Source organism: Clinocottus analis, unplaced genomic scaffold (assembly GCF_023055335.1).
Source record: "Clinocottus analis isolate CAN_PGR_092001 unplaced genomic scaffold, fCliAna1.0.p SCAF_6, whole genome shotgun sequence".
NCBI classification, from domain to species: domain Eukaryota; kingdom Metazoa; phylum Chordata; class Actinopteri; order Perciformes; family Cottidae; genus Clinocottus; species Clinocottus analis.
Window position 1 is genome coordinate 21,046,190 of NW_027176218.1, and position 26,711 is coordinate 21,072,900.

The window sequence follows — 26,711 nt, forward strand, 5'->3', positions numbered from 1 at the left end:
TGTGTTGGATTATGGTGATTGTGACCAAATTAGACAACAAGCTCCTTTGAATATAGAGAAGTTAAGATGTTGTGTTCTTCTTCGAAAGATTTCTAATAATTCAATGGCGAGGAGGCGAGGAGTTGTCCATTGCTTAGTTTACTTTCAGAGATGTGGCTTATTTTATATTTCAGCTTAAGTCTAAAACCCTCTTTAAACAAAACAGGTTCAAAGCCAATTTCGTGCTCAATAAATTGTAGTAAATATTGCATTAGTAAGTGTGAAGCCATCTTAACAATATTTATGGAATTAGTGGTTTCCTTTCCTGCAGTTTTCTTTCCTTTTTTAGTTCTCACAGGTCTGAACTTTGTTCAGTTAACATTCCAGATTATTAGTCACATATGAGATGATGACTAGCCAACAGCATTCCTCCTTCAAGTGTCCTTGTTTAAAGTTATTAAGATACCTTCACTGTCACAGATCAGATGCATTCACGACAATTACTTTTCAATTATGATTGTATGTCTTGAGTCCTGATCTGGTGTTGTGCTTTTCTGATATTAACTGATTGCATATCAGTGCATATTGTTGATCCATAACAAGGAATACATAGGTTTTGCGTCTTCTCTCAACAACAAATGTAACGGTTATTGTGTTGACAGTGTGTTGACAATGTTTCTACTGATTTCAATATAAAGAATTCAACCAAACTTTGTTCACCTTGTGCATAAAGTTGCTGAATGTCATGTCGCCATAAGACACATACACGATATATATTGTGACCTTAAATACATTTATACATCTCTAATTGCAAATGCAGCACGTGCCTATATGCACCTGTGTGGCCGTACCTGCAGGGATCCCCTATTATCTTTTTCTGTAACTGTCAAAGCCTATTTGTAAGATGAAATACATTTTATTTACTTTTTTTTTGCCCCATCTGTCTGTCGAGCATACCAAGTGCCATCCTCCCTCACGCTGTTAGTCACGGAGACACTAAGCAGCTGCTTCAGGATGTGATTGTACCGTATGGAGTGCTGAGATTGCCGCGCTACCCGTTTGTGTATCTACCTAAGGTTGTTTTTTTTTGTCGTACTCGCATCATAGGTTGTACTTTGACCAGTTTACTTTAAGGGAACCTTGTGTGAAAGACAAATCTGAGTCAGTGTTTACTGTTAAACGCAAATCACTGAAGTTGTGTCCGTCTCTGATTGGAGGAAGTTTTCCACTAGATAGTTGCGGTGTACTTGCAGCCCTCCTTAACAGAGGAAAGAAAAGGATTAGTAGGCCGCAGGATCCTCTTAGCAAAGACCAAGGGAACAAAACGGCTGGCTGAAATTTAGAAATCGATAGTGTTGGAGCAGGACGGCGTGTGGGAGTTTGAATTTAAAAGGCTGCCGAGACTCCAGAACTGAGGTGAGATTTGATAAGATAATGCTCTTCCAAATGTACGCTTACATTCATAAAGGGAACTGTAAAATGTCCACAGGGTTAAAAACTTCAACAAACTCTCACAGAGGTCAGTCATCCGGTTGCACAATGCCTCGTGATGTTTTCGCCCCGCTGCTGCTGTTGCTGCTGCTGCTGCCGTCGTTCCTTCCTGTGTTTGCAGCGTCCCACGTCTGCCTGCAGGACCTGGCCTCAGCCTACAGACACACTGGAGCTGTGTGTCGCCTCACTTACCCTGCAGCTGTTGTGTGTGAGTGGGATCTTGACCCAATGTTGGTGTTCACCTCCAAAGGTGTACTCCTTCCATCCATTTTAATCAGTGTAACATGTTGTCCTTTTGTTAAACAGCGTAAGTGAATTGCTGTGATAAGGAGTTGTTAAAAGATTTCACACCAGTGGGAAACAGTTTCTAAATCAAAACCACCTTTTCCTACAATCACTGAATGTTGCTCCGAAAATAATGTCAGCGCAACGGATTTTTACATTCATCTAAGAGAAAGACTTCCCGCTAACTTTTAGCCAGGATCAGTATCAAACACGGTAAAATAGTGTTTCTGTCACGCCCACTTTGGAGGAAGCAAAATGTTCCCACCGCCCCGACAACACGGGAACAAAATGGTCCAACTTGTTGAGACTCTATTTGTATTTTTTTAATGAATAGATTAAAGAAAATGTAAATCCCTTTCAAGTGAACCAGATTGCTCCATCTGACAAAAACTAATAACATGTGCAATCACTTTGTTAAAACAACGCAAATAAAGTTATATATGTGCAAAAAATAACTCATATTTGGCAAAAAGATTCCCAAGGAAGCCGGTTGGATTCCTGTTTTCTCCCCATAGTTTCATGTTGAAGTGCCCTTGAGCAAGGCACTGAAGCCCCAGAGCTTCACAGCAGCACAAAGCTCCTTCATCACTCAGGATGGTGACATGCAGAGAATAATCCCCCCACTGTGGGATTAATTAAGAATATTCATCTCCCCCCGCACCCTACCTGCAATACCTCCGCACCCCACTAGAGGGTCTCGCCCCACAGTTTGAGAACCACTGATTTAAAGGATTATGGATTTGTCTACTCCAGTTGCTCGTGCGTGTTTCCCCACCTGTCGGCCGTGTACCTGTTTGTGATCATTTTGTGGTTGTGTGCTTCTGCCAGTGAATGAGAAAACTACCAAAGTGATTGAGGCAGCGTTCCAGCACACCAAGTATCCAAGTGTGAAGGGAGAGAAGTTTCTGCTCTTCATAGGCAGAGTCACTTATGGCCTGGACAAGTAAGTGGACGCACACACGACCACGCACAAATAGGCACACACAATTTGTCTTACAATCATGTAATGTTCATGCATTGATCCACCCAGTTTGGAGATTCACAACCTGTCAATTGGTCAGAGTGCATTTGAACTGCATCCAGGTGAAGGCATCGGCTTGGAGATCAGCAACGTGTCCGCAGTCTTCAGAGGGAGCATCCAGTACGGATACGGCAACTGGCTGTAAGTCTGAGTCACTGTGAGAGCAGCAGCTGTCCATGTGCACTCATTCATATTCACGATCCTGTGCTGGTCTGAGAAACACAAAAACACTGTTCAATAAATACATGGATTGTTTGATAAATAAATAGATGGATGGATGGATGGATGGATAGATAGATAGAAAGATACTTTATTAATCCCCAAGGGGAAATTGGTTGTAGCACCCAACACTTTACAGACACCAAATGGAATAAACTAAACACACAAAATAAATTAAAATATAAGAACAGCGATGAAAGATATATATACAAAAAAAGAATATATATACACACACACACACACACACACACACACACACACACACACACACACACACACACACACACACACACACACACACACACACGTCAATCTTCACGTGTACACCTCTCTGTGTTTCCTGTTGATGGATCTTGATTTCCTGTATGTTGCTCTTTCTTCACTGCATTTGTACCAACAACTTTTTCCCAGTAAATGAATTCACCATTTGTATTCATTTTTCATCTATTGGCAGCGTTGCGCAATCAATTGACTTTGAAATTGAATCTCAGATTGACCTCGGAATCAACCCGAAACTTTGTGAGTACCTGATTTATGTGTGCGTGTTCATGGATTGAGACGCGATAGAAAGTGCCTGAAACAGTGCTTGAATCCTACTAGTCGTCAAATAAACACGGGTTCTGGTACTTGCTAGTCGTGCATATGGTCATCTCCTGGTTAACCCAGGTGCACCTTTAGTAAAACACCTAACAAGCTCTTAAAGAACTAAATTGTAAAAGTGATGCAGCTTCATGTATTTGTTTGACCTCGGCCTCCTTACTGAGTCAGACGCTAAAGGTTACTATTGTGCAACCCTAGTTCTATGAGCACAGACATAGCCCTCTGCTGGACTCTCTTCCTTTCACGAGGCCCCAATCAACCATTAAAAATGTGCAATATGAGTGGGAGGAGTCTGTGTGAGTAAAAGCTGGTGACTAAGATTCATTTTCATGGTGTCAATACTGTAAGAGAGACACGTTTTTGGTGGCGTAGAATCCAAAATACTTTGTCAAATTACTTCTTTAGAAGGTAGGCAGCTGCTGGCTTAGTATAATCATTTCAAGCACTGCATAATATTGACAAATACCATCTTAATCTGGCCTGGTGTTTTCTCCCATGTGTCCATGTGTTTCTGTGTGACTCCTCTCTCAGACTGCGGAGAAGGGAAGGTGGCAGCAGACACATCGGACTGTTATCTTAATTTTCACAAGCTCCATCTGCAGCTTCAGGGTGACAAAGAGTAAGTTAAGCACAACAGATTAAGCATCTGCAATACAAAACCTGACCATGCTGTGTGTGTTTGCTATTTTTGGTCAGACCGAACTGGCTGAAGAGACTCTTTAATGACTTCATCACCTTTACCGTCAAACTGATCATAAAGGGACAGGTGAGCGCCAGAGAAACTGATCTCAATTTGTATGAATACGTTTTCAGCCTCATAGTGAGAGTAAATATTAATGTCTTCTCATGTTTATATAATGTAGCGATGATCAATATGTTCTTAAACGCAGATTTGTAAAGAAATCAACAAGGTGGCAAACATACTGGCTGACTTCATACAAGACACCGCAGGTGACCTTTTGTGTGAATCAAAGTAAAAAAGTACCGATCTGATTCGTACAAATGTTTTCTCTATCTGGAATGTCTCTTAATATTACTTTGTTTGTGTGTCTGTGTGTGTGTTTATCTGCGTCTGTGTGTGTGCTTACAGAACAGTTCCTCAGTTCTGGAGACATCAGTGTGGACATCGGTGTAGTTGCTGCTCCCGTCATCAATGCTAACTACATAGAATCATACCACAAGGTGAATAAAACGCACATCCACATCTCAAAGCGACTGCCGTGCAATCGTCAGACAAGACGAGTCAAATAAAATGACTAAGATGGAGCGATGGTCAACTTTGTCAAACATTGCTGATACACAATATTTAATGGGAGATTAGCCTGTAGTACATCATATCCCCTCAGTCCCCTGCCCACCCTAATTAGTTGTGTCATTGTATAATTCTTGTATACTTTATCATACTTGGATAGCAGTACTTTTCAGAGTTCATCTTGAAGTGTACATGTAGATAAGAAACTCTTTGTTTTAGGTGTAAACGTTCCTATTGTTGTCTCTTTGTTCATCGCTTGACTTTTATTTAAATTGTTTTTAATCAACCTTACAGGGACTGACCAGCTACAACCACATCGCCTCCGTCATCAATGACTCTGTTTTCCACCCCCGTCAGCTGACTGAAAACAGGATGCTCTACTTTTGGATCTCAGGTCAGTGGTTGGCATTATATTATATATATTATCTGAAGAGTTTTGGAAGTACAGGTACTTTAGAAAGAAAAGATGCATTAGTGTCCACTAATGTGACAGGGTCCAATGCTCTTGTTTGGTTCTGGATTTGATGTTCATAACAATGGAAAACTGATACATGTTGGTCATGAAATGTCTTTACAATGTAATCAAATGCATCAAAATGATTCTTTGCATTTAGATTATGATTTAGTTATAGTATCTGTGTCGCCAAGTCTCGTACTGTCGTCATGTAGCCAATGCGGGAAGAAGTGCAGCCTTCAAGTTGCAAGATTTAAAAAATCAGGTCAGGATGCAAGAATAACTCCAGTAATAAATATCTAACTTCAGAGCAGAAGCTCACAGGCCACAGCGTATATGTCAGTGTCTCAGTTATCCAGGTTATCTTTGTGTCTGCTACTGCTGTAATGTGTGTTAAACCCCAGACCAGGTCTTGATCCCGATGTTGAAAGCTGCCCACCAAGATAAACGTTTCCAATTCAACATCTCTGGCGCAGAATTTTCTGTAAGTACATTTCTTTCAAATCAGGTGTGTGCTGTGATATGTTATTGATCAAAGTGACTTTCAGTGTACTTTCTACTCAGAGATCAATGGAGCCTGACTAAGATTATGAACATGAACTATGCTTTGTGCTTGTGCCTCTTTCCCAACCTGAACATCTTGTCACAGATGTGTAAAGTTAAATTGTTGCTGTTTTATCTCTTCAGGAACTTTTCAAGACAAATCTCTCCAGTGCAATGCCTGAATATATGAGAAAGGTAACATGGAAGACCTGTTTGTCTCTGCGAATACAAACACATGCACCTTTGTAACGCGAGATGAGACATATTTTGTGTGTTTAGTGTCTGCTGGAACCAGATTCTCCACAGCTGAGAGTGTGGAGTTCATCTGTTCCCTACTTGAACACCTCCACCTTTGGCACCACCGTGTGGGGGGCGGCCTCTGGAGAGCTTCTCTGTGGGACTCAAAGCACACCAATACTCTCATTTCAAACGGTATTTTGCACACTTTTCCTTGCTTTTTTATGACATAACATTTATCAGGCATCTGATTGAAAGTCTATCAAGACATTGTTTCTTCCCTACACCTACAGCTTTCTATTGTATAGTGTGGTAGTGTTCAAATGATGTGCCACCTTACAGTTCAGACAAGCAACAGATTCTCACCAATACGAACTCATGACATGCACATCTTATGGTAATACGAGATAAGGGGATGAACAGCACTGAATAAATGGTGTTACTACTGGAATATGACATGCGCACACTCATGGACACCAGGTTGGATCCCAAAGCAATGAGTAGGGAGGCTGGGTGCTTTTCTTTCATGTTGGTAATCTGGTCAACCAGATGTGTTGTGAAAATCTGACATTTGGCCTTGTGAGGTGTTTTTCCCTCTGGATCGATCTTGTTGTGCCCCAATTCCCTTGCGTTCACTTTGATCGGATAAATGATCCACGGACATGTTGTGATGTGTGAGATAGTTTTATTCTCTTTGGCCGTGGTACATAAACCCGGTCCCTTGATGCCAACAGTTAACGCTCGGTTGTTAAAAGCATAACAGTTGAAAACTTTGAGCGCAAAAGCGTTTTGAAAGGGTTTTGACCGTGAAACCTTCCCCCTTCCTGGGGTCGAATCCCCGCCATCATTCATGCTCTGTATAGGCAAGCCCAGGAACACAGAACAGCGTCACCCACAATGTCCTGCAGGGTGGGGAGTGATGCTGTTAATGAAGTTCACCAGGATGCTCTCAATGGTGCCTCGGTAAATTGTGCACATGCTGTGTTGGGGCTCTTGCCTTCTTCAGATGGCGGACGCCTCGGGGCTTTCTTTGTGTTAACCGTCCACGAGAGGTCCTTACTGATGTCAGAAGGAGTTTGTTCTCTTCACACCACGTGGTCAGAGGTCTCGTCATCCTCGGCGATGTCGTGTCCAGAGTGTTGTGTAGCTTGGTCCTACCGATGATTAACAGAACCTGCCGAGGACACACGCTGCTATCTTTCATTCCTCCATCCAATCATACACCCCAGACACAGGCTACGGGTGCAAGTTGGGGCTAAGTGTCTAACCCAAGGACACATTGATATGGACACACTGCAAAAATTCAGCTTCCAAAAACAAGAAAAAAAAAGTAATAAAATGAGGGAAATATTACTTGAAATAAGACAAATTATCTGCCAACAGAACAAGAAAATTTGACTTGCCAAGACTTCTTGAAACAAGGGAAATGCTCTAAAATTAAAACCGCCTGATGAGAAGAAATATCTTGTCAATCAAAAAACAAGCGTATAATGCCTTGATTTAAGATATTTCATCTTACTTAGATTTAAGTTTTTGCAGTGCAACACGCCGGACTACCCGCTCAAAGAAAATGTATCCAGTAGTTTGAAAACGTACTGTTCAATATCCACAACAAAGTCAGCTGAAATGAACACATGGTGTTGATGACAGGTTACTTCTCATCTCGTATGTGAAGGCACGGCACTGCCACAGTACTCCTTGATCCACACGGGGAAGGTGGTGACTAATGCCCAAGGCTTTGTTCAAAAGTTAAAATATGACCAGTGAGTGATTGTTCTTTCTTTTGTGATGTGTAGGGTGTGAACGTTGACGTCACAGCTTCCTATGCTGACAAGAAACTCTTCCTAAAGGGTAACGCAACAGGGTAAGACCTTTCTTGTGGATTTTTACCAAATTCACTGAAGCCCAGGTTACAACATGTGCAACATTATTTTTAGGTCATCTGAATTTAAATTCAGCATACATACTGAAAAGGGTAAAAATTATATTGTTTGGTTGATGACCATTCCTTCCATCTTTGCATCAATCATGTAGAAAAATGCTTGTTCTGCATGAACTCAGAAAGAGAACTTGTTTACACACAAAGGCAGATGGTCAAGTCTGTCAATAAGAGAGGCAAAATGTAGCACTTGTTTAAATGGGAATAAATATTGGGAGCACAAATTCACCCAGTATAATTTAACTGGGTAGTTCTTCAATGCAGCTTTACCAATTCTTAAGAAATGATGAACATGCCACTATATGATTTCATAGATTCTCGTCCTGTGTGTGTGTGTGTGTGTGTGTGTGTGTGTGTGTGTGTGTGTGTGTGTGTGTGTGTGTGTGTGTGTGTGTGTGTGTGTGTGTGTGTGTGTGTGTGTGATGGTGGTTCTCCTTCCTCTCTAGGGTCTATGTGTTTCAAGCTGAGCTGGCGTCACAAAAACACATGGTAAGATGCTCATTTTGTTCTTGTGGAAAAGTGCATATTGCTGTCTTTGATGAATACCAAAGAATCTTCAGTAACACAAAAGAAAGTATTGTCATCATGTCATTTAAATAATTGTAATTCATTTTGTTAAATGATGCTCTTGTGTTTGATCCAATCTTTGCTTGGACTCGTTCAATCACTTCTGCATCTTTTTCCAGCTGCTAGATGAGGATCACCTTGAGTTCATACGAGAGGCTGTGGAGAAGATAGGCATCCCCAAAGTCCTGTCTGGTAAGACTAGATAGATATAGTTCATCCAATGAAACCTGAACCTATTGACCCCACCAACAAAAAGCATCATTCTAGAAGGTCTTGGATCTAATTACTGTTAATGTAGCTATTGAAAAAGAGACCTTAATATAAGAACAAAGTACTATAAGCAAGGTTATTGCTAAGGATTTGCAGCATCAACAGGCAACTGCACTTCATTTGACAGAAATTACTGTCCCAACTTTTAAAATGACGGCAGGATTGCATTTAAACAAATGGTTCCTTGCTGCTGATCTCCTCTTAAAATGCATTCATTTTCAATTGTTGACTGTTGCAAAATTGCTGGTTATTGTTTTTTTGTGACATAGAAGTACATGACCAATCGTGATTAACAGCATTGCTCAGCAACAGCAGGATAACAATGTCTCTTCAGGGGATGAAAGTACAAACTGTACATTATGTTTTGTTCCAGTTATGGAGATTGAGCTGACCCGGCTGTTGGACCAACAGGGAGTGAACTTATTTGACATCGTCAACCCAGAGGTGCTTCATCGGGATGTGAGTGTTTCCTTGACTTTTTTTTTTTCATCTGGTCAAGTGCTCTTTGTTGGATTGCGCTTCTTTGTACTTGATAGTTACACTGCTGCTCCATTTCCCTTCCTGTGCTGCAGGGCTATGTGCTGATTCAAATGGATTTTGGTTTCCCTCATCACCTCCTGACTGAGTTTCTGAAGAAGACTCTACAGTGATTGTGCAACCCTTGAGCAATTTGGGGCAGATTAGTTTTCAGTGACTTGCCGAAAATATGTATCCTACCAAGGGATTTTCAACAATAAGCGTTTTGAGTTTGACCATTTTAATGGACAACTTTCTTAGCTGTTTTTTAAAAAAAAATCTATTTAACAAGCCTGTCACATATTTCCTCATTACTGCTGGTGATCATGATGAGTGCATGGCACTAAACTTGGAAAAGGGTAATACATTTGGAGGTGTTTATATGATTAACATAGTTCCACTAATTTGATTGTGTTTGTTTTCTACATGTATGTATATATATGTACGTATATGTCTGTATTTGGGAGCATGAAGTTCGAAGGCATCTCAAGGCAGTAACGTGGTGAAATCAACATTAAACATCATGATACTGGTAAATATGCTGTTCTGAGGCACGTTCTTGGAAGAAAATCAGGTAAACTATGTTTTCTTTCACAGAATACATTATCTATCTTCAGCCTGAAACGTCTTTTGGGAGCACACAAGGTAAAAATGCACCTTAAGGCTTTCACAGAAGAAGAAAAAACAACTGTTGAGGATTTTAAACAGGCCACCATGGTGCTGTTCCCAGCTTTGTCCGACAGGTGGTGCTCTCGGTCTTTTCTTAGAAAGTGTCTCAAACATACAAACACACCAAACCTATGTCTAGGCTTCATCAACAGTCATCTTACAAGAGTGATTATAAACACCTTCAAGACGTTTATTACAGGTACTGCTACAGGATCACAACATCATTGAAGCTTTAACAAGTAATCAAAATCTAAAGACCACCTTTAACTAACCCTAAAACCAAGGGCTGTGGGGATTTTTGTCTGCACCCAAACTGGTTGCATAATCAATACAACCATATTTTTCAGATATAAACCCACTAAAACCAAAAATTAAAAAAAACGTGTCTGTCTAATAAACCACGTGGTCTACACGGTGGGTTAAAGCGGTAACACGTTCCTAGTGAGGTCAACACATATTACGCCACAGTGCTATTTGCACATCAACCAATCAAAGTTCTCCAGTTGTGTTTTTAATGTTGAAGTCTGTCCAATCAGCGAGCACAGGAACAAAAACATTCAACCACTCCCACGGTGTGGGCCACTTCCCACACAGATGTTGACGGTTTCACCCTTCACATAGTTGCAGTTTTGGCTCAATTTCGACTGAATCCTCTGGATTATTCTCCGAGGATGGATTAAGAAGTCGTCATGGTGGTAAATTCAGTGCACTGGTTTCGTAAAGGTCTGCGGCTGCACGATAACCTGGTGCTGCAGGAGGCCCTCAACGGAGCGGACACGGTGCGCTGTGTTTACATCCTGGACCCGTGGTTCGCAGGGGCCGCTAACGTGGGAATCAACCGATGGAGGTTTGTCACTTTACTGTCTGACACGTTTATGTCCCATTAAACCTTGTTGCACGCAGCTATTTGTGTCATTCATTGCCGTTGCAATGTGTCATTCATTGCTATTTGTGTCATTCGTTGTCGTTGTGCAATGCTTGGAGTTAAATTATGGGCCTAGCACATCTCTGGCGTTAGCTGACATTAAAGATACAACTGTACCACAACGTTAGCTGACATTAAATATACAACTGTACCCCAGTGTTAGATGACATTAAATATACAACTGTACCACAACGTTAGCTAACAATATTGATACAACTGTACCACAGTGTTAGCTGACATCACTGACACAACTGTACCACAACGTTAGCTAACATTATTGATACAACTGTACCACAACGTTAGCTGACATTAAATATACAACTGTACCACGGTGTTAGATGACATTGATACAACTGTACCACAACGTTAGCTAACATTAAAGATACAACTGTACCACAGTGTTAGCTGACATTAAAGATACAACTGTACCACAACGTTAGATAACATTAAAGACACAACTGTACCACAACGTTAGATAACATTAAAGACACAACTGTACCACAACGTTAGTTAACATTAAAGATACAACTGTACCACAACGTTAGCTGACATTGATACAACTGTACCACAACGTTAGTTAACATTAAAGATACAACTGTACCACAACGTTAGCTAACATTAAAGATACAACTGTACCACAGTGTTAGCTGACATTAAAGATACAACTGTACCACAACGTTAGATAACATTAAAGACACAACTGTACCACAACGTTAGTTAACATTAAAGATACAACTGTACCACAACGTTAGTTAACATTAAAGATACAACTGTACCACAACGTTAGCTAACATTAAAGATACAACTGTACCACAACGTTAGCTGACATTGATACAACTGTACCACAACGTGAGCTAACATTATTGAAACAAATGGACCACAGTGTTAACTCTCGTATCTTGTATATTTACATTTGTTCTTGGCATGGACATAGTACAGTCTACAAGAGTTAGTTATTTTAACATTGCTGCTGCTGTTGCTGCTCTAAAAACACTACTCTATTATTTCTATGTAAATAATTAAAGTTGATTAGTTGTTTACAATGTAACATGATCAGAGATCGGGAAGTAGAAAAGCGTACATCTCTCAGGCCTGATCTTGAGTGCATAGCTGATGGGTATACTGCCAGGCTCTGTGCCATCACATTGGTTGTTGGTTTCATTTTCGATTCATGAAAATGATTCTGAATTCTTTGATTTTCAATAGATCTTCAGCACAATGTTCTTGGTCAACGTCTGTCAGCAGCGTAGCGACATGACGAATGAATTGCAATATAATAAGTGTCTGTTTGAGCTACTTTTAAATATAAACGTCCCCGACTCGTGTGGTGTTTGTTTGCCTCTGACTTCCTGTCAGTGCCGACCTGCAGATGTAAAACTGAGGCGGTGTCACATACTGTGACGAGCAAAAAAAATCTGAATTATAGAAAGGGCTGGGCTGACTGTTGCCATGTTAAGCAATATACCCATTTCTTTTTTCCTAATATAGACTATTGCTTATCCCAAATAGCCCATTAAATATGGAGTAGTAATCTCTTAATAAGGAATAAAATAAAAGTCCCAAATTATCCTGCTTGACAAAAGATCTATTTTACCTAAGACACGGTTCATCTCACTTTAGTTCATTTCTAATAAGCCTGTAGCCTATAAACTAAATATTGACTATTAACCATCTTTAACTGATTAGAAAATAAAATATGGTGTTTGTATTACATTAGGACATTGAATGATGTATTATAAGCTGCTTTGAGCGCGTGTTATGAAGTTAAACAGGTCATCACTCATCTCTAATCTTTTGATATTGATTTTGAGTATAATATTCATCAACTGACTTTAGTTTCTCTCTTGTGTGCAGGTTTCTGCTGGAGGCTTTGGAAGACCTGGACAGCAGTCTGAAGAAGCTCAATTCCAGATTGTTTGTAATCCGAGGGCAGCCCACTGATGTTTTCCCGAGGCTTTTTAATGTATGTAGACCTGTGCTCTCTGTGTCACAGACCACAACACCAAAGGGCCCTGAAAAAATATTGAACCACAGCCCTTAATCTTTCTGTGTGTGTGTGCGTGTGCGTGTGGGCTTTGCAGGAATGGAAAGTGACCAGGTTGACCTTTGAATATGACCCAGAGCCTTATGGAAAGGAGAGGGATGGGGCCATTATCAAAATGGCCCAAGAGTTTGGAGTGGAGACCATCGTCAGAAACGCACACACCCTCTACAACCTGGATAGGTTCGTCTTGTGTGTGTTTGTGTGTGTGCACAACCATCATATCAAAGCTTAAGTCTGACTTTTACCTTTTTGATATAATGGAATAATATGTTCTGTTGGATATTGCTCTGCTTTACTGTCTTGTCTGTTTGCTCACAGGATAATTGAGGTGAACAACAACAGTCCTCCTCTGACCTTCAAGCGATTTCAGACCATCGTGAGCAGACTGGAGTTGCCCAGCAGACCTCTGCCTCCCATCACCCAGCAGCAGATGGACAAATGTCGCACTAAAATAGATGACAACCATGATCAGCTGTACAGTATACCGTCACTTGAAGAACTAGGTATACGTTTTATTTTCTTCTCAGAATATACATGACCGCTGTATGTTTCATAGTAGGGAATACTGAAGGGGCAACTAAAAGACAAGATGTGATTATGTTTATGATTTTACTATTCGTCGTACCTTAGTATGTATAGATGTACTACATACACTTGTTAAAAGTCACATTAAAATAGCATATTAATAAATGGAGTTACTGTGTATATTTCCACCATGGAATAGAGGAGGTTAGTTCATTAATATATAATATATGCTTAATATTTGACATGTAAATATGTGTCAAGGCTTCAGGACAGAAGGTTTACCTTCAGCCGTGTGGCAGGGAGGAGAGTCAGAGGCTTTGGACCGACTCAACAAACATCTGGACAAAAAGGTAAACCTTTCCAAACAACTTAGTTGTGGGGACAACCTATAATGTGTCTCTCCTGTGACCTTTGACCCTATTCACTGGTTCTGTTTGAGTTTGGAGCTGGATCATTTGTGTTTTAGGGATGGGATGATGTTCCCTAAATTCTGAAATATAATTCTGTATTCAAATAATGAGAAAAAAATCTCAAATAATAGCCCAAAACACCACAAACAAACAAAGGCAATTGTGTGTCTGTCTAGGTGTGGGTGGTCAACTTTGAGCACCCTCGTGTCAACACGTGCTCTTTGTACGCAAGTCCCACTGGCCTCAGCCCCTACCTGCGCTTTGGCTGTCTGTCCTGTCGGGTGTTGTACTACAACCTCAGGGAGCTCTACATGAAGGTACTGTGGATACTTTGTTCTGTCCATTCTGATAGGAAAAGTCGCAGTAAAAATGCAGGTTGAAGTGTTGCACGTTTCTGTACAGTGAGGGGTTATAACGTAGAGCTACAGAGGACCGCGGCTCTAATCTGTAGCTTAAAGTTACAGATTGATTGATGGGTGAATGTCATTTTATTGTTTAAAATCTGTTGGTACTAGCATACGTAAGCACACATCCTGTTTCATTTTACAAGAAGAAAAGATGATTGTCTTGTGCTCTCCGTCAGCTCCGTAAGCGGTGCAGTCCTCCTCTGTCCCTGTTCGGCCAGCTTTTATGGAGGGAGTTCTTCTACACAGCTGCCACCAACAACCCAAACTTTGACCGCATGGAGGGAAACCCCATCTGTGTCCAGGTGGGCCTTCGCATCACTCAAAAGAAGTAGAGACTTAACAGGGAGGGAAGTTGTCATCAACCAGAATCTTTGGTCATACACTTGTCAGCACTTTAGCTTATTGATATGATTCTCACGACTGTCTTATTTAAGAGCAATTATGAGTCAAATGTTTAATTCAACATCATAAATGATACATTTGCCTCTAATCTGTACATCTAATATCCTCTGTCCTTAGAACCTCACAAGGAAAAACAGAATAAAGCATAAATGATGAATATGAGATTAGAGTAAATTAGTGGTAGGAATAATAAAATAACTACAACTGCAGTACTGAAACTTATAGAATGATGTCACTAATCATAATGATAGTCCCAGTAGGTGGCAGGCAGGGCCAGTCCTAGCGCTAAACCTGAGTTAGCCCTGAGGCTAAGTGCTAACAAAGAGGAAAGTCTGTTAGCTGTGGTGAGTGTCTGTCCCCCAAACTGAAACTGGGAGCTGCTTCCACTGGAAAGGAGTTTCATATTTTAAGCCTCTTCGCTTTAAAATAGAAATTTTATATCATGTTTTAAATAAAAAAAAGTCAACATCTTGTAAAGCACTGTAGAGCAAATGTGCAGAAATGTTATGCTTGTCTAAAAACCGCTAGAAAACGCACGGCGAGAGGAGCGGCGTGTTGCGAGTGGGCGCCTCTGTGAGGTCGAGGCCTTTAGAGATGAAAATGATTCTTCTGTGGAGAGGAAGCAGAGTATATAGTTAATGCACATGCGTTTGTCAGATCCCATGGGACCAGAACCCAGAGGCACTGGCCAAGTGGGCCGAGGGCCGGACTGGTTTTCCCTGGATCGACGCCATCATGACTCAGCTCAGGCAGGAGGGCTGGATCCACCACCTGGCCCGACACGCCGTGGCTTGTTTTCTCACCAGGGGAGATCTGTGGATCAGCTGGGAGAGCGGCATGAAGGTACGACGGAAACGTTTTTTTAAATTTCGTAATCTCGGACACAAACTTGGTGTCGGTCAAATTTTGCAGCATCTACGGTCACTTTAAGGACGAATTTCGAGAATGAATCTAAACATTATATGAATGTATTTGCGTGCTCCTGCAGGTTTTTGAGGAGCTGCTGCTGGATGCAGACTGGAGTGTAAACGCTGGAAGCTGGATGTGGCTGTCCTGCAGTGCCTTCTTCCAGCAGTTTTTCCACTGCTACTGTCCTGTTGGCTTTGGAAAGAGAACTGACCCATCAGGAGACTACATCAGGTAGACGTAACGCTGCTACTTATACATGATCTCCTACCGCACCGCGTCATCTTCTCTATTCAACCCACTGCAAACTCAGGGATGTTTCCTGCGACAGCATCATAGCGCCATTTGAAGAACAACAATGACGAGTATTGTAAAACAGAACTCGTCTTGCAATAAGAGATGTACACACAGTTAGACAGAGTCGCAAGGAGTCTGTGAAAGTGAGACCTCCAGAGTTAAAGTCACGCTCAGTTATGAAGAGAGTGAACACATAGATGGGGGAACATGCATTGGTTGGGGCGACATGTATCGGGATGTGTGATAAGAACATCCTGTCGGTTCTCCCTTTGTTGTGTCACACTTTCCTTTTGATTATGTGAAGACGGGAAAGAGGGTATGCATGCAGTGTGCCATCTGCTGCATGAACCACGAGTCACATATTGCAAGCTTTGATTGTTTACACCATTTACTTATATGAGAGAATTAAATACTCCCGCTATTACCGTGTCAATGTGGCTGCTCCTCATGCAATGGCTTCCCTTCCTTAGTGTGTTACACAGTCACATGATGACTCATGACCTTGCTGGATGGTTCAGGGGTCACACCCTCACATGTAAACTAATCACCGTGGCTACATTCAGTCCACCAGCAGGGGGCAGGAGAGCTGCCAAAAAACAATACAAACTGCTGTGTGAGGTAAAAGAACATCACCGGAGAGTCGGTTCTCCTCAGCATCCACATCACTGAGACGACGCGCATATGCGAGATGGAGGTATAGAGCACAAAAGCACCGCTCTCTGGTGGTCATCCAGAATGAATAGAACCGTAGTCACATCTTTTTAACTCTCTTTGTTTGTAGTTTTTCTGTCGATTCCTCACCGCTCGGAAATGCTGTGTGGTCAGAAACCGCTGTGCTAACATATAATGATGTTGCACTCTGCGTCTCACTTGACTGCAGCGTTTAACGCTGGCATCTGAGGTGTGATGGGCATTTTTTGATTTAGTAAACTCAGAGAAACGCATTTTATTTCTCGGAATAGTGTTGTTGTTCTATCATACAATGGAGCTAATACGGCATCATTGTTTCCTCCATGTTCTCCACTGTGACATTTCCTGCAGGCATTACATCCCCATCTTGAAGGACTATCCCGATCGGTACATCTACGAGCCGTGGAACGCCCCGGAGTCGATCCAGAAGGCCGCCAACTGTGTGGTGGGAGTGGATTACCCAAAACCAATGATCAACCACGCTGAGGGCAGCCGGCTCAACATTGAGAGGATGAAACAAGTTTACCAGCAACTCTCCCACTACAGAGGACTGAGTACGTCAACTAACGAGAATAACGCTGCAGTATTTGGACGGTGACACGATTGTTCTAGTTTTGCCTGTTTACCTGACCGCAATGTATTTTAACCTTTTTAAAGCCGTGCGCGAAGATTCTCCCGCTCCCATTTTAAGTCCCAGCATGCCCCATTCAGACAATCTTTTGGCTTAAAATACGTAATCTTTCCATTTTTGAACCGAACGACACAGTTTTTTGAGTGAAACTCCTTCCTAGCAGGCCGAGGCTTTGTTTTATTGTGATTTTGGGTTAAATGACACAGTTAATATGTGGATGAAGTGTGGACTTTTCAGCTTTATTTTAATAGATATAACAAACATATAACTAACTGTTCAGGAATACAGCCACTTTTACACAGTTCCCCACATTTTCAGAAGCTTCAGAAGTAATTATAAGTAATAATTCTGCTACATGTACTTCACATGTCCTCCCTGGTCTTCCAGTACATTTTAGGACTCTAGCAAACTGTTGATTTGGTCGATCCTGATGCGGATTGTGCGTCTGTCAGCCTTTTTAATGGCCTCCTTCACTTGCATTGACACCTGTTTGGTCTTCACGCTGAGAGTTCTCTGGACGAGTCACATCTTTCACAACCACGTTGTCGCGTACTCCTCTGACAGATGGTCTTGGACTTTTGATGAGGATTTTGAAATGTGTTTTATTCCTTACAAAAACTAACTTAATTACTAAATACCAACGTAAGAACGTAAGCTCCACCGTTTCTTTAACATTCTGAATTGACCGCTATAAACTTAATTTTAGCTGTTAAACCATATTTTCCCCTTCAAAATAAAAGCATCTCTTAACAGAACATGAAACCAAATACATTTTGCTCACGGCAGACCAAAACACGCAACAAAAAAATAACAAAACTGTTTCTAACTGTAGCACACATTGAGTTACTTACACACATATTAACTCTGTCATTTCAAATCCATTGCGGTCAAGAGGCAAAATGTGTGGTTGAGCGTGTGTACACAGGCATATGATTGTTTAGCACTTTTGTATTGATGCACTTGGGTAGGATAGTTACTTTACTGTGTGTGTGTGTGTGTGTGTGTTTGTCAGGTCTTCTAGCATCAGTACCAACGATCCAAGAAGAGGCGGAACCACCAATGACCGATGAGTCCCAGACCAGCAGTGGCCCTGGTAGGAGGACAAAAGCAAGATTCTTGGGAGGATATAGAAACATAATTATCACTCAGGTAAAGTCAAACTGTCAAAAACATGTGTGTTAATATAAACTTCTGTCCTCCTAGACTCTCCTCCCAAAGGTCCTGCTGATTATGAAGCAGCTGGCTGCTGTATAGCTCCTGATTCCTCCTTCGTCTATGCATCCTCCATCTTTGGCTCGTACCCAGACCTGGAGTGTGCAGCGACCGGTCTCCCCTCCCAGACGCCCTCTGGCTCCTCGGGCTCTCACACGCCGCCCTCTGGAGCCGCCGCAAAGTCTACATGTGCCTGCCGTCCGCCGTCTACAGCGGCCCCTCCCTCCTCCGTCTCCACATCATCCCCGAGCGATCTTTCATGGTCCAAATCCTCCTTCCCGTCATGTTCCACCGCGTCCCCGTCCGCCGGTCCAGCCACGACGACAACGACGACTCGGCCCTCGTCGCCGGGGCAGAGGAGGAAAGGCCCCGCCCGCAAGGCGCGGTGCAGCCAGACGCCGCCAGAGCGACGCGGCTGCACGCCAGCAGCCGGGGGAGGAGAGGGGAGAGCGGAGGAGGAGAGGGACGATGGAGGAGGGGATGACAGGATGGAGGAGGACGTCCAACAGGAGGAGGAGGGAATGGAGGAAGGTACTCCTGAAAAGACTGCAGAACATCAGCAGTGATTCAAGGTACGCATCCAGAAAAGGCCCGTTAAAGAATATATGTGTGTAATATATCACATATTTTCTCAGATATAATTGTTACAAAAAACCCAAACGATACCCATCCCGAGTCCCTTTTACAAAAAACATTTCTGTCATACTATTTAATTTGATATAATGTTGGTTCATCAGAGTTGCACTACCTTCTTTCTGGTTTCTCTTTCAGGTGGAGATCAAAAGAACAACCTTCAAACATCCTTCAGTCAACTGGACTCTTGAAGACAACACACAGAGTTGTGAATTTGTGGACAGCATATACATTTATATACACACACATACACAACTCTATATATAAGCATATAGGGGCGCATACACATGTAAGCATTTAACTCATATTTGCTGCATCAGCTCAGACTTTCAATGAAGGATGGTATTTTTACATTCTGCTGTAATTCTTTTGCATAAGATATTTTGTAAAGTGAGACAACAGAGTAAAGGTCCTCGCGGTTTATTCTGGGTCCTGTGTTCAGTTATAGTCTCTTTCTGTTGTGGAAGGTCTGCACATCTACGGTCTAATTTAAGTCAAAACCTTCTGCCAGAGCATCTCTCTGGCGATTGAACAAATGCTGCTGGTATGCAATGAATGTAGAGAAAGAACTGGCGTATTCTGCCTATTTATTTATCAGAGATTGTATATAGAATATGTAAAAGCATAACCTGTCTGCGTTATTCCTTTGGATGGTTTGATAAATGAGGTGTCACAAAGACTTGTTTTACCTGGGTGTTTCTTGCAGAAATATTAAATTTGTACTTTGTCTAACGAAAACGGATTCCCACCAGGGCTCAGAGATTTCCTAATTGGATCAGATTGTTTGTTGTGTGTTTGTTAGGTGACAGTCGGTGTGGTCACTTCATTCTTGCCTCCTTCAAACTGATTGTTTGACTCCAACCTTGAGAATAAGCCGGACGTAGTGTTGGTTTGACTTAGTGGGCCCCTGAGTGGTGTCTAGAAGGGTTGACGGTGTCCCAAGGAAAGACCATCGTTAAGAGGTCAGCCTGAAGGCCTTTGCAGTCACCGTTCACAATACAAACTGATCAGATTGTGTTTCGCTGAACATTCTCTGCAGGGTCGGTCACACAACCGTAGGCTTTGTGGATATTTATTTGTTTTGTATTGTACAAAAATATTTATTTTCTTTAAAATTGTTTAAGGAATGGTGATTAAAATGGGAGTTTATGGTGTGTTTGCATTTTGTTTTTTTTTTCCCTAATATGTTCATATATGAAAATGAAGTGATTACTAATTACTAATTTTTCCAAAATGTAATTTTATTTGATGAACTCCTATTTGGATTTATTGCAAGCAATTTGAGCAGTTTTGAATTTCTGTTCATAACATTTATTACATCCTTTCTATATTTACTTATGGTTAGAGCTTTAAAAAAGAAGAGATCCAGGTTTGGCCAGAAAGGTCTCTTACGAGCATAAAAGGTGAAAATGAGCTTTGAGGTAATAAAATGTTGAAAGCGTAGTCATGAAAATATGTTTTCTTTAAGAAACTCCTGTTATCTTTGGGGTCAATTTGTAACAATATATTCCACAAGTTTTCACTCACACTTAAAAAACTTGTGGGAACAACTTTTATAGTAATAAAAAATAACATTGGTTACACAGTAATACTCACTGTTACACATTTTGTGCATGTTAGTTTCTAAAAAACAATGCTCAATGTAAAGTAAATAGTATTAGTTTGATTGCAATGTAAAAACAACAACACAAGTCACACTGTTGAACGGCTGCTTTGACTCCAGTCTGCCACCAGATGTCGCTGTTTGTCTTCAAAGTGAAACAAATACTTCAATACTTCACGAGGCTTCATCTGCTCATCCCTGTACGAAACACAAGTTAGGAACAGTGCTGTGTAGAGTCACTACTTTCAGTAGTGGAGGTGAGTGCATGAGTGGAAAGTGTGTGTGTAATGTTGTGTAGTGTAGAAACCAACCATACTGTTGTGTATCTGAACGGAGAGGTGACCAGCACAGGACCTTTCAGGAGAGTGCACTGTGTTTCCAGAGGTGTATATATATATATATATATATATATATATATATATATATATATATATATATATATATATATATATATATATATAGATATAGATAGATAGAGATAGATAGAGATATATATAGATAGATAGATAGAGATATATATATAGATAGATAGATAGAGATATATATATAGATAGATAGATAGAGATATATATATAGATAGATAGATAGAGATATATATATAGATAGATAGATAGAGATATATAGATATACTGTATATCTATAAATAGATCTCTCTATATATAGATCTATATATCTATATATATATATACATATATTTATCTATATATATAGAGAGAGAGAGAGAGAGAGAGAGATCTATATATATATATATATATATATATATATATATATATATATATATATATAGATCTCGCTCTCCCTATATATATATATATATATATATATATATATATATATATATATATATATATATATATATAGATCTATATATATATATAGATCTATATATAGATCTATATATAGAGATCTATATAGAGAGAGACATCTATATAGATATATATCAGTGTTAACATTTGTAACATATTTCTGGTAAACAACTGTTACTTTTTATGCTTGTATATATACGATATAAATCGATATGTATATATCGATGCTAGTACTGTACTTTTACCTTTACTCTTTTGTAATAACAGTATTTTTACACTACTGTTTTGGTACCAAAGGATGTGAGTTGCTCCACCTAAAGCACAACAATATTTGTTTTTGAAGGACGGCAGAAGATGTGAACAGATCCAGACACAAATTAGTGTTTGTGGTCACTGAACTGAGTTAACATCAGACTGACTGACCCATCATCACGCCGCCCCACTAACTACAGTTTTTTGATTCAGATTCTAAATTGAAGGGATTTGAAAATGTATGCCTTTCTTTGTAAAACAGCCTTTCTGTGAAGTCACAGCTCGCTTTAGCTGTGAGACTGAAGTGCAAATTGTGGGTCAGGACCCAGCGCTGCTGGATCATGGGGGAAGGTGTGAGTCACCGGATGATTCTGGGAAAACTGGATGTTTGATGCTATGCACAACTGTTATGAGCTGCTCTTTTTAATTCCTTTAGCGTGACATGATAGATGTATAACTTGCTGGAGGTTAGTCGTCAGCTTTAAAATGTGGAAGCACAGAAAAGATGTTTTGTCAGTCCTCTGATCCGAGAAGATCAGAGCTCCGGTCCCGCCAAACATGCGAGTGCGGCTGTGAAGGAGCACTTGAAGACCTCGACCACACACCCTGCCCTCTGTCAGAGGACACAATTGAAATCTGTAAACACCCCGCAAAGCCGCTTTTCTTATTTTCTTATTCTACGAATTTTCTGTTTTTCCTAATCTCCGAATCAAATGTGCCAAAAGCTTCCCGGAGAATTACGAATGGTTGAAATCCAGCATCAAAAGAGCGGCTTCGCTCCGAGGCCTTTGGTTCGTAGCGAAGCCGCATTGTGGCCGAGCGGTCCGAGTGGACGAGTGAATGACTCGGCTCACCGTTTGGAAAGATAAACACAAATCCAGCGTGGACGAGAAATAGTGTTCGCGTTAGAACAAAAGATTTATACGAGTATTTGAAATGGAGCAAACAGAGAAGCATGCTGGGAATTCACTGGAAAACAAATCTGTGGTACGAAAAGTATAACATTTTATTTTGATAGGCATCTTGATCACGAGGAACGAGCACATGTTCATGGCACGCTGAGGTGAGTGGGGGGGGGGGGTTATGTTTTCACATACAACGACTCTTTCAGTCGTATCTCATTTGAACATGCAAGGCTTTTTTTGGATATTGTCAGAAAGTAGAACTGAAATGTTTAAATAAAATTCTCAGAAGACTATTTAGTAAGAGAAATAAAACTAAATATATATCTGGTTTGACATTAGAAGGTCTTGGGATTCCCCACAAAGAGCTGGAAATCGTTGCAGGGTAACAAAAGGTCTATAATACCCTGCTAGTCTGCTCTTTTTTTAAAATCTGTTGCTGGTCTTTATCTATAACTTATCAGTGGAAGCCTCTGGAAGGCGAAAAGCCAACAGATATGAATAGAAGTGTAATATTTTACTGGTACCAACAACGTCTCTTCACTTTCAGCCTCTCTGCTGAACGCTGTCTGCCGAGGTGAAACACGAGAGGAGAGCAGTGTGCGATACACAATGAATGTCCAGGAAAACACTGATGACTGTAGGAGAAGTAGACATGCAAAAATAGTGATTCAAAAATGTCTAAGTTGTGAATGAAGTTTCATACCATCTGAAAGCAAGCAAGCGAGTGCGAGGCGAGAGCGTAAAGACGACATGGCTCCAACAGGACCGCCCACTTCTGCTTCCAGCAATCATTGATTGGCCCCAAACATCCTGATTGGAGCATTTTCTACTGGGCAGGAAAAAAACAAGCACATGCATGTGTGTGTGTGTGTGTGTGTGTGTGTGTGTGTGTGTGTGTGTGTGTGTGTGTGTGTGTGTGTGTGTGGGCAGGCCCTGGCTGACTCCCACCTATTGTTGTGTGAGCTCTGTTTGATTGGCAGGTGGTCGGCCCTGCCGGCTGGGTGCTGGACCTGACTGACCAGTATCATATGGAGGTCTTTATCCCTCCACACTGCGCAGGACACACACTGCTGCTTCTGGACACTACTCTTTAACCCATTTAACACACTTGAACAAAGGCATTGGACCCCCACGTGAACATGTCCCCGCACCAGAGAACAGCTTGGAGTTTAAGCAGCTCCCGGGGTCCAAAAGTTAGGGCCAGTTGGCCTCTACATACTGTGATGTTATTTGTCCTTTTGAAAGTATTTACAAAAGGGAAATATGTTTTAATTTGGACAACATGTTTCCTATTAAATACAACACAACATACAAGGTTTTGTCAATGTACAACGGGGTTGCACAACAACATAATATTTATAGTCCCAATTTTCTACATAGGAAAGAAAACAAACAACAACACAACTTTATTAAATATGGAGGATGAGTTATGGAGTCTCACAACCTGAGGAAAAAAGTCATTTTGAAGTCTGGTGGTTGGCATCTAATACTTGTGTAACTTTTTCAAGATAGCAAAACAGGTGATCAGGAAGAGTTAGTAGACAGGAGTAACTGAGTTTGCGTCTCATATCCACCAGCATAAATGTAACGGGGTCGTATCTGGACCTGAGAGCAACACATGTGGCTCCAGGGATCTCCATCCATCCGTTATCCAAACCTCTTATCCTGTTTTAGGGTCGCAGGGCGCTGGAGCCCGTCCCAGCTGTCAATGGGCGAAGGCAGAACTCACCTGGACAGGTCTCCAGTCCATCTCAGGCAGACATATAGACAGACAACCGTTCACGGCACGCTCACATTCACACCAACGGGCAATTTAGAGTCCATTTAATCTAAGCTGCATGTTTTTGTGTGGAGGAAGCCGGAGAGTACGACTGCGTCAGGATGGAGAAGGCAGGTCGGTCAGTTAACCGGGAGTCAGTAATGGCGGGTTAAGCGGGGCCAGGCAGGGTCGGCGACAGGAAATCAGTCCGTGGATGAGCGCTGGAGAGTTTGGCAACACAATCCGGCAGAGGAAAAATGCAAGAGAGGGACTGGTCTGCAGGTGAGACGGGCTTGAGAAACAGGTGAAGGGAATGAGGGATGACAAGGACGGAGTGGAGCAACACTGTGACGGTAGATCTGTGGACCATTGTGTGATGAGCCTGGTTTAGGAGTTTCTTTCATCAGAGTAGTATCTTTAAAATGCCTTTTCACCCATGTTATATTACAAAAATCAAACGATGCAGAAAAGTGACACTTGTTTATTGTGATTTCTTTTCCAGGCTCTTGTGACTCCAGTTGATCCAGAATGTTATGTCATGTCTGTAGTTTGGTTTCCCACAGAGACCCAGTACCTGGACTATGGTGTCGTGGCCCTGCTTGAATCCCTCTGCTACTATCATTATGAAAATGTGTCAACTTTCTATTATTATTATTATTATATTATATCCACAGCTGATGTTATTATTAATTTTGATTTTTTTTTTTTTACAGCAAATACAGAAATGGATTTGCATTTTCAGTTTTATTTATAACTTCAACCATTCATTTTTAGGCATATGTATTACATATAATACATTGAGCAAACAATATTTTAGAATTGATGCATCAGTTTTGGGAATTTATTTGTGCAAAAATCATTGATTAGCTTCAGATTGTTACTGGAGTGTCGTGAGGATAAAATACATATTTCAAATAATTTAATTTCCATTTCATTATTTTTATCTGGCTATTTTAATAGCTAACACACACAATGATGAAATGAGCAATTATATAATATATAGCCACAAAGAGAAGGAACCACAGGCCCAGTTCACATTGCAGCTAAAAACACTCGTCATTTTTTTCCAAAATAGTGTAATCAAGAATTTGTGTAATGAACGTACGCACAAGTTGCCCTCAGATCTGGACCCTCCTCTCTCCACCCTTCTCTTCCCTCCTTTTTCTCAGCTGAATAACCACCAAAGGTAAATTAGATCACAATGACCCTGCACCATCCTCACAAAACATGATTAGACATGCAACCCTCTGCCTAATGAGCTGAAAACTGCTGTGTAAATGTGTGTGTGTGTGTGTGTGTGTGTGTGTGTGTGTGTGTGTGTGTGTGTGTGTGTGTGTGTGTGTGTGTGTGTGTGTGTGTGTGTGTGTGTGTGTGTGTGTGTGTGTGTGTGTGAGAGAGAGAGAGAGAGAGAGCGAGTGTGAAATGTCTGTATTTTGTTCCTTTAGTCACAGCTCTGTGTGGTATCGTCTCGTAACCATGTAAACACTCTCACACGCATCAGAAACCGCGTGTTGTTTCATGTAAGTGATGTGTCATCTACATACATGAACTGACAGAACCGCCACCACTGCCTCAGTTCTACATCACAAACAGACACAAGGCCATTCTGGGGGATCCTCAGGCTTTGGGAGCTGGGAGCAGCGTTGCCAACTCCTCAGCAAGGAAAGTTGCTCATTGGCTGTCCAAAAAGTCGCTAGAAGTCGCTAAATGATGTCATCGCCCTAGTTGCATAATTGTAATGGAAGCTGTAGGCATTCAGTCCCCACATGGAGGGAGCAATCCACCGGTTTCTGGCAGAGCACCATGGCCTCAGATGTAGAGGTGCCAACTCCCGTCCCCGCAAATCGCCCCAGTGGACGCTGGAGGTCTCAGTCCGAGGAGGCCAACAGGACCACATCGTCTGCAAACAGCGGAGATGCCCCCGAACGTGGCGTTCTCCACCACCCGGCTGTTCCTAGATATCCTGTCCATTTGTTACTTCAAGACTAAATTACTGCAATTCCTTATTAACAGGCTGCTCTATTAAATATCTTTAATCTCTCCGGTTGGTTCAGAATGCTGCAGCTCGTGTACTAACAACAACTAAGAAAAAAGATCATATTACTTCTGTATGAGCTGCTCTGCACTAAAAGCCCTTATCTCATCTCAAAAAGGCACAATGAGAGCAGATGTATATGTACGTGTGTATGCGTGTTTGTACGTATGCATGTACGTGGGTTTCCATTGGATTTCAGTCCAAAAAAGACAAAAATGTGAGGATTT

General features: G+C 41.3%; 2 protein-coding genes across 2 annotated transcripts; both read left to right on the top strand.

Annotated features, from left to right (window-relative positions):
• The first annotated feature begins 1,518 nt into the window (after positions 1-1,518).
• Positions 1,519-9,507, top strand: cetp (cholesteryl ester transfer protein, plasma). The gene is made up of 17 exons (XM_068602490.1): positions 1,519-1,720; positions 2,584-2,698; positions 2,786-2,917; positions 3,450-3,514; positions 4,127-4,214; positions 4,292-4,361; positions 4,486-4,546; positions 4,686-4,777; positions 5,142-5,241; positions 5,706-5,785; positions 5,989-6,039; positions 6,124-6,276; positions 7,878-7,945; positions 8,467-8,509; positions 8,707-8,779; positions 9,231-9,316; positions 9,430-9,507. Exons 1-17 carry the CDS (start codon positions 1,519-1,521, stop codon positions 9,505-9,507), a joined length of 1,557 nt encoding a protein of 518 aa, XP_068458591.1.
• Positions 9,508-10,599: 1,092 nt separating this feature from the next.
• Positions 10,600-20,272, top strand: cry2 (cryptochrome circadian regulator 2). The gene is made up of 13 exons (XM_068602514.1): positions 10,600-10,889; positions 12,822-12,930; positions 13,049-13,191; positions 13,330-13,514; positions 13,798-13,886; positions 14,123-14,263; positions 14,530-14,655; positions 15,413-15,598; positions 15,744-15,895; positions 17,000-17,202; positions 18,292-18,372; positions 18,483-19,063; positions 19,263-20,272. Exons 1-12 carry the CDS (start codon positions 10,732-10,734, stop codon positions 19,055-19,057), a joined length of 2,148 nt encoding a protein of 715 aa, XP_068458615.1. The 5' UTR covers positions 10,600-10,731; the 3' UTR covers positions 19,058-19,063; positions 19,263-20,272.
• The last annotated feature ends 6,439 nt before the right edge of the window (positions 20,273-26,711 follow it).

What these genes read in the sequence shown, in the direction of transcription:
- cetp (XM_068602490.1), top strand. Translation starts at nt 1,519, where the DNA reads ATGCCTCGTGATGTTTTCGCCCCGCTGCTGCTGTTGCTGCTGCTGCTG. An exon ending in TCTCTGGCGCAGAATTTTCT is followed by an intron (nt 5,786 to 5,988) that starts GTAAGTACATTT and finishes TTATCTCTTCAG; the next exon opens with GAACTTTTCAAGACAAATCT. An exon ending in TGGCGTCACAAAAACACATG is followed by an intron (nt 8,510 to 8,706) that starts GTAAGATGCTCA and finishes ATCTTTTTCCAG; the next exon opens with CTGCTAGATGAGGATCACCT.
- cry2 (XM_068602514.1), top strand. Translation starts at nt 10,732, where the DNA reads ATGGTGGTAAATTCAGTGCACTGGTTTCGTAAAGGTCTGCGGCTGCAC. An exon ending in GAAACCCCATCTGTGTCCAG is followed by an intron (nt 14,656 to 15,412) that starts GTGGGCCTTCGC and finishes TGCGTTTGTCAG; the next exon opens with ATCCCATGGGACCAGAACCC. An exon ending in CTCCCACTACAGAGGACTGA is followed by an intron (nt 17,203 to 18,291) that starts GTACGTCAACTA and finishes TGTGTTTGTCAG; the next exon opens with GTCTTCTAGCATCAGTACCA.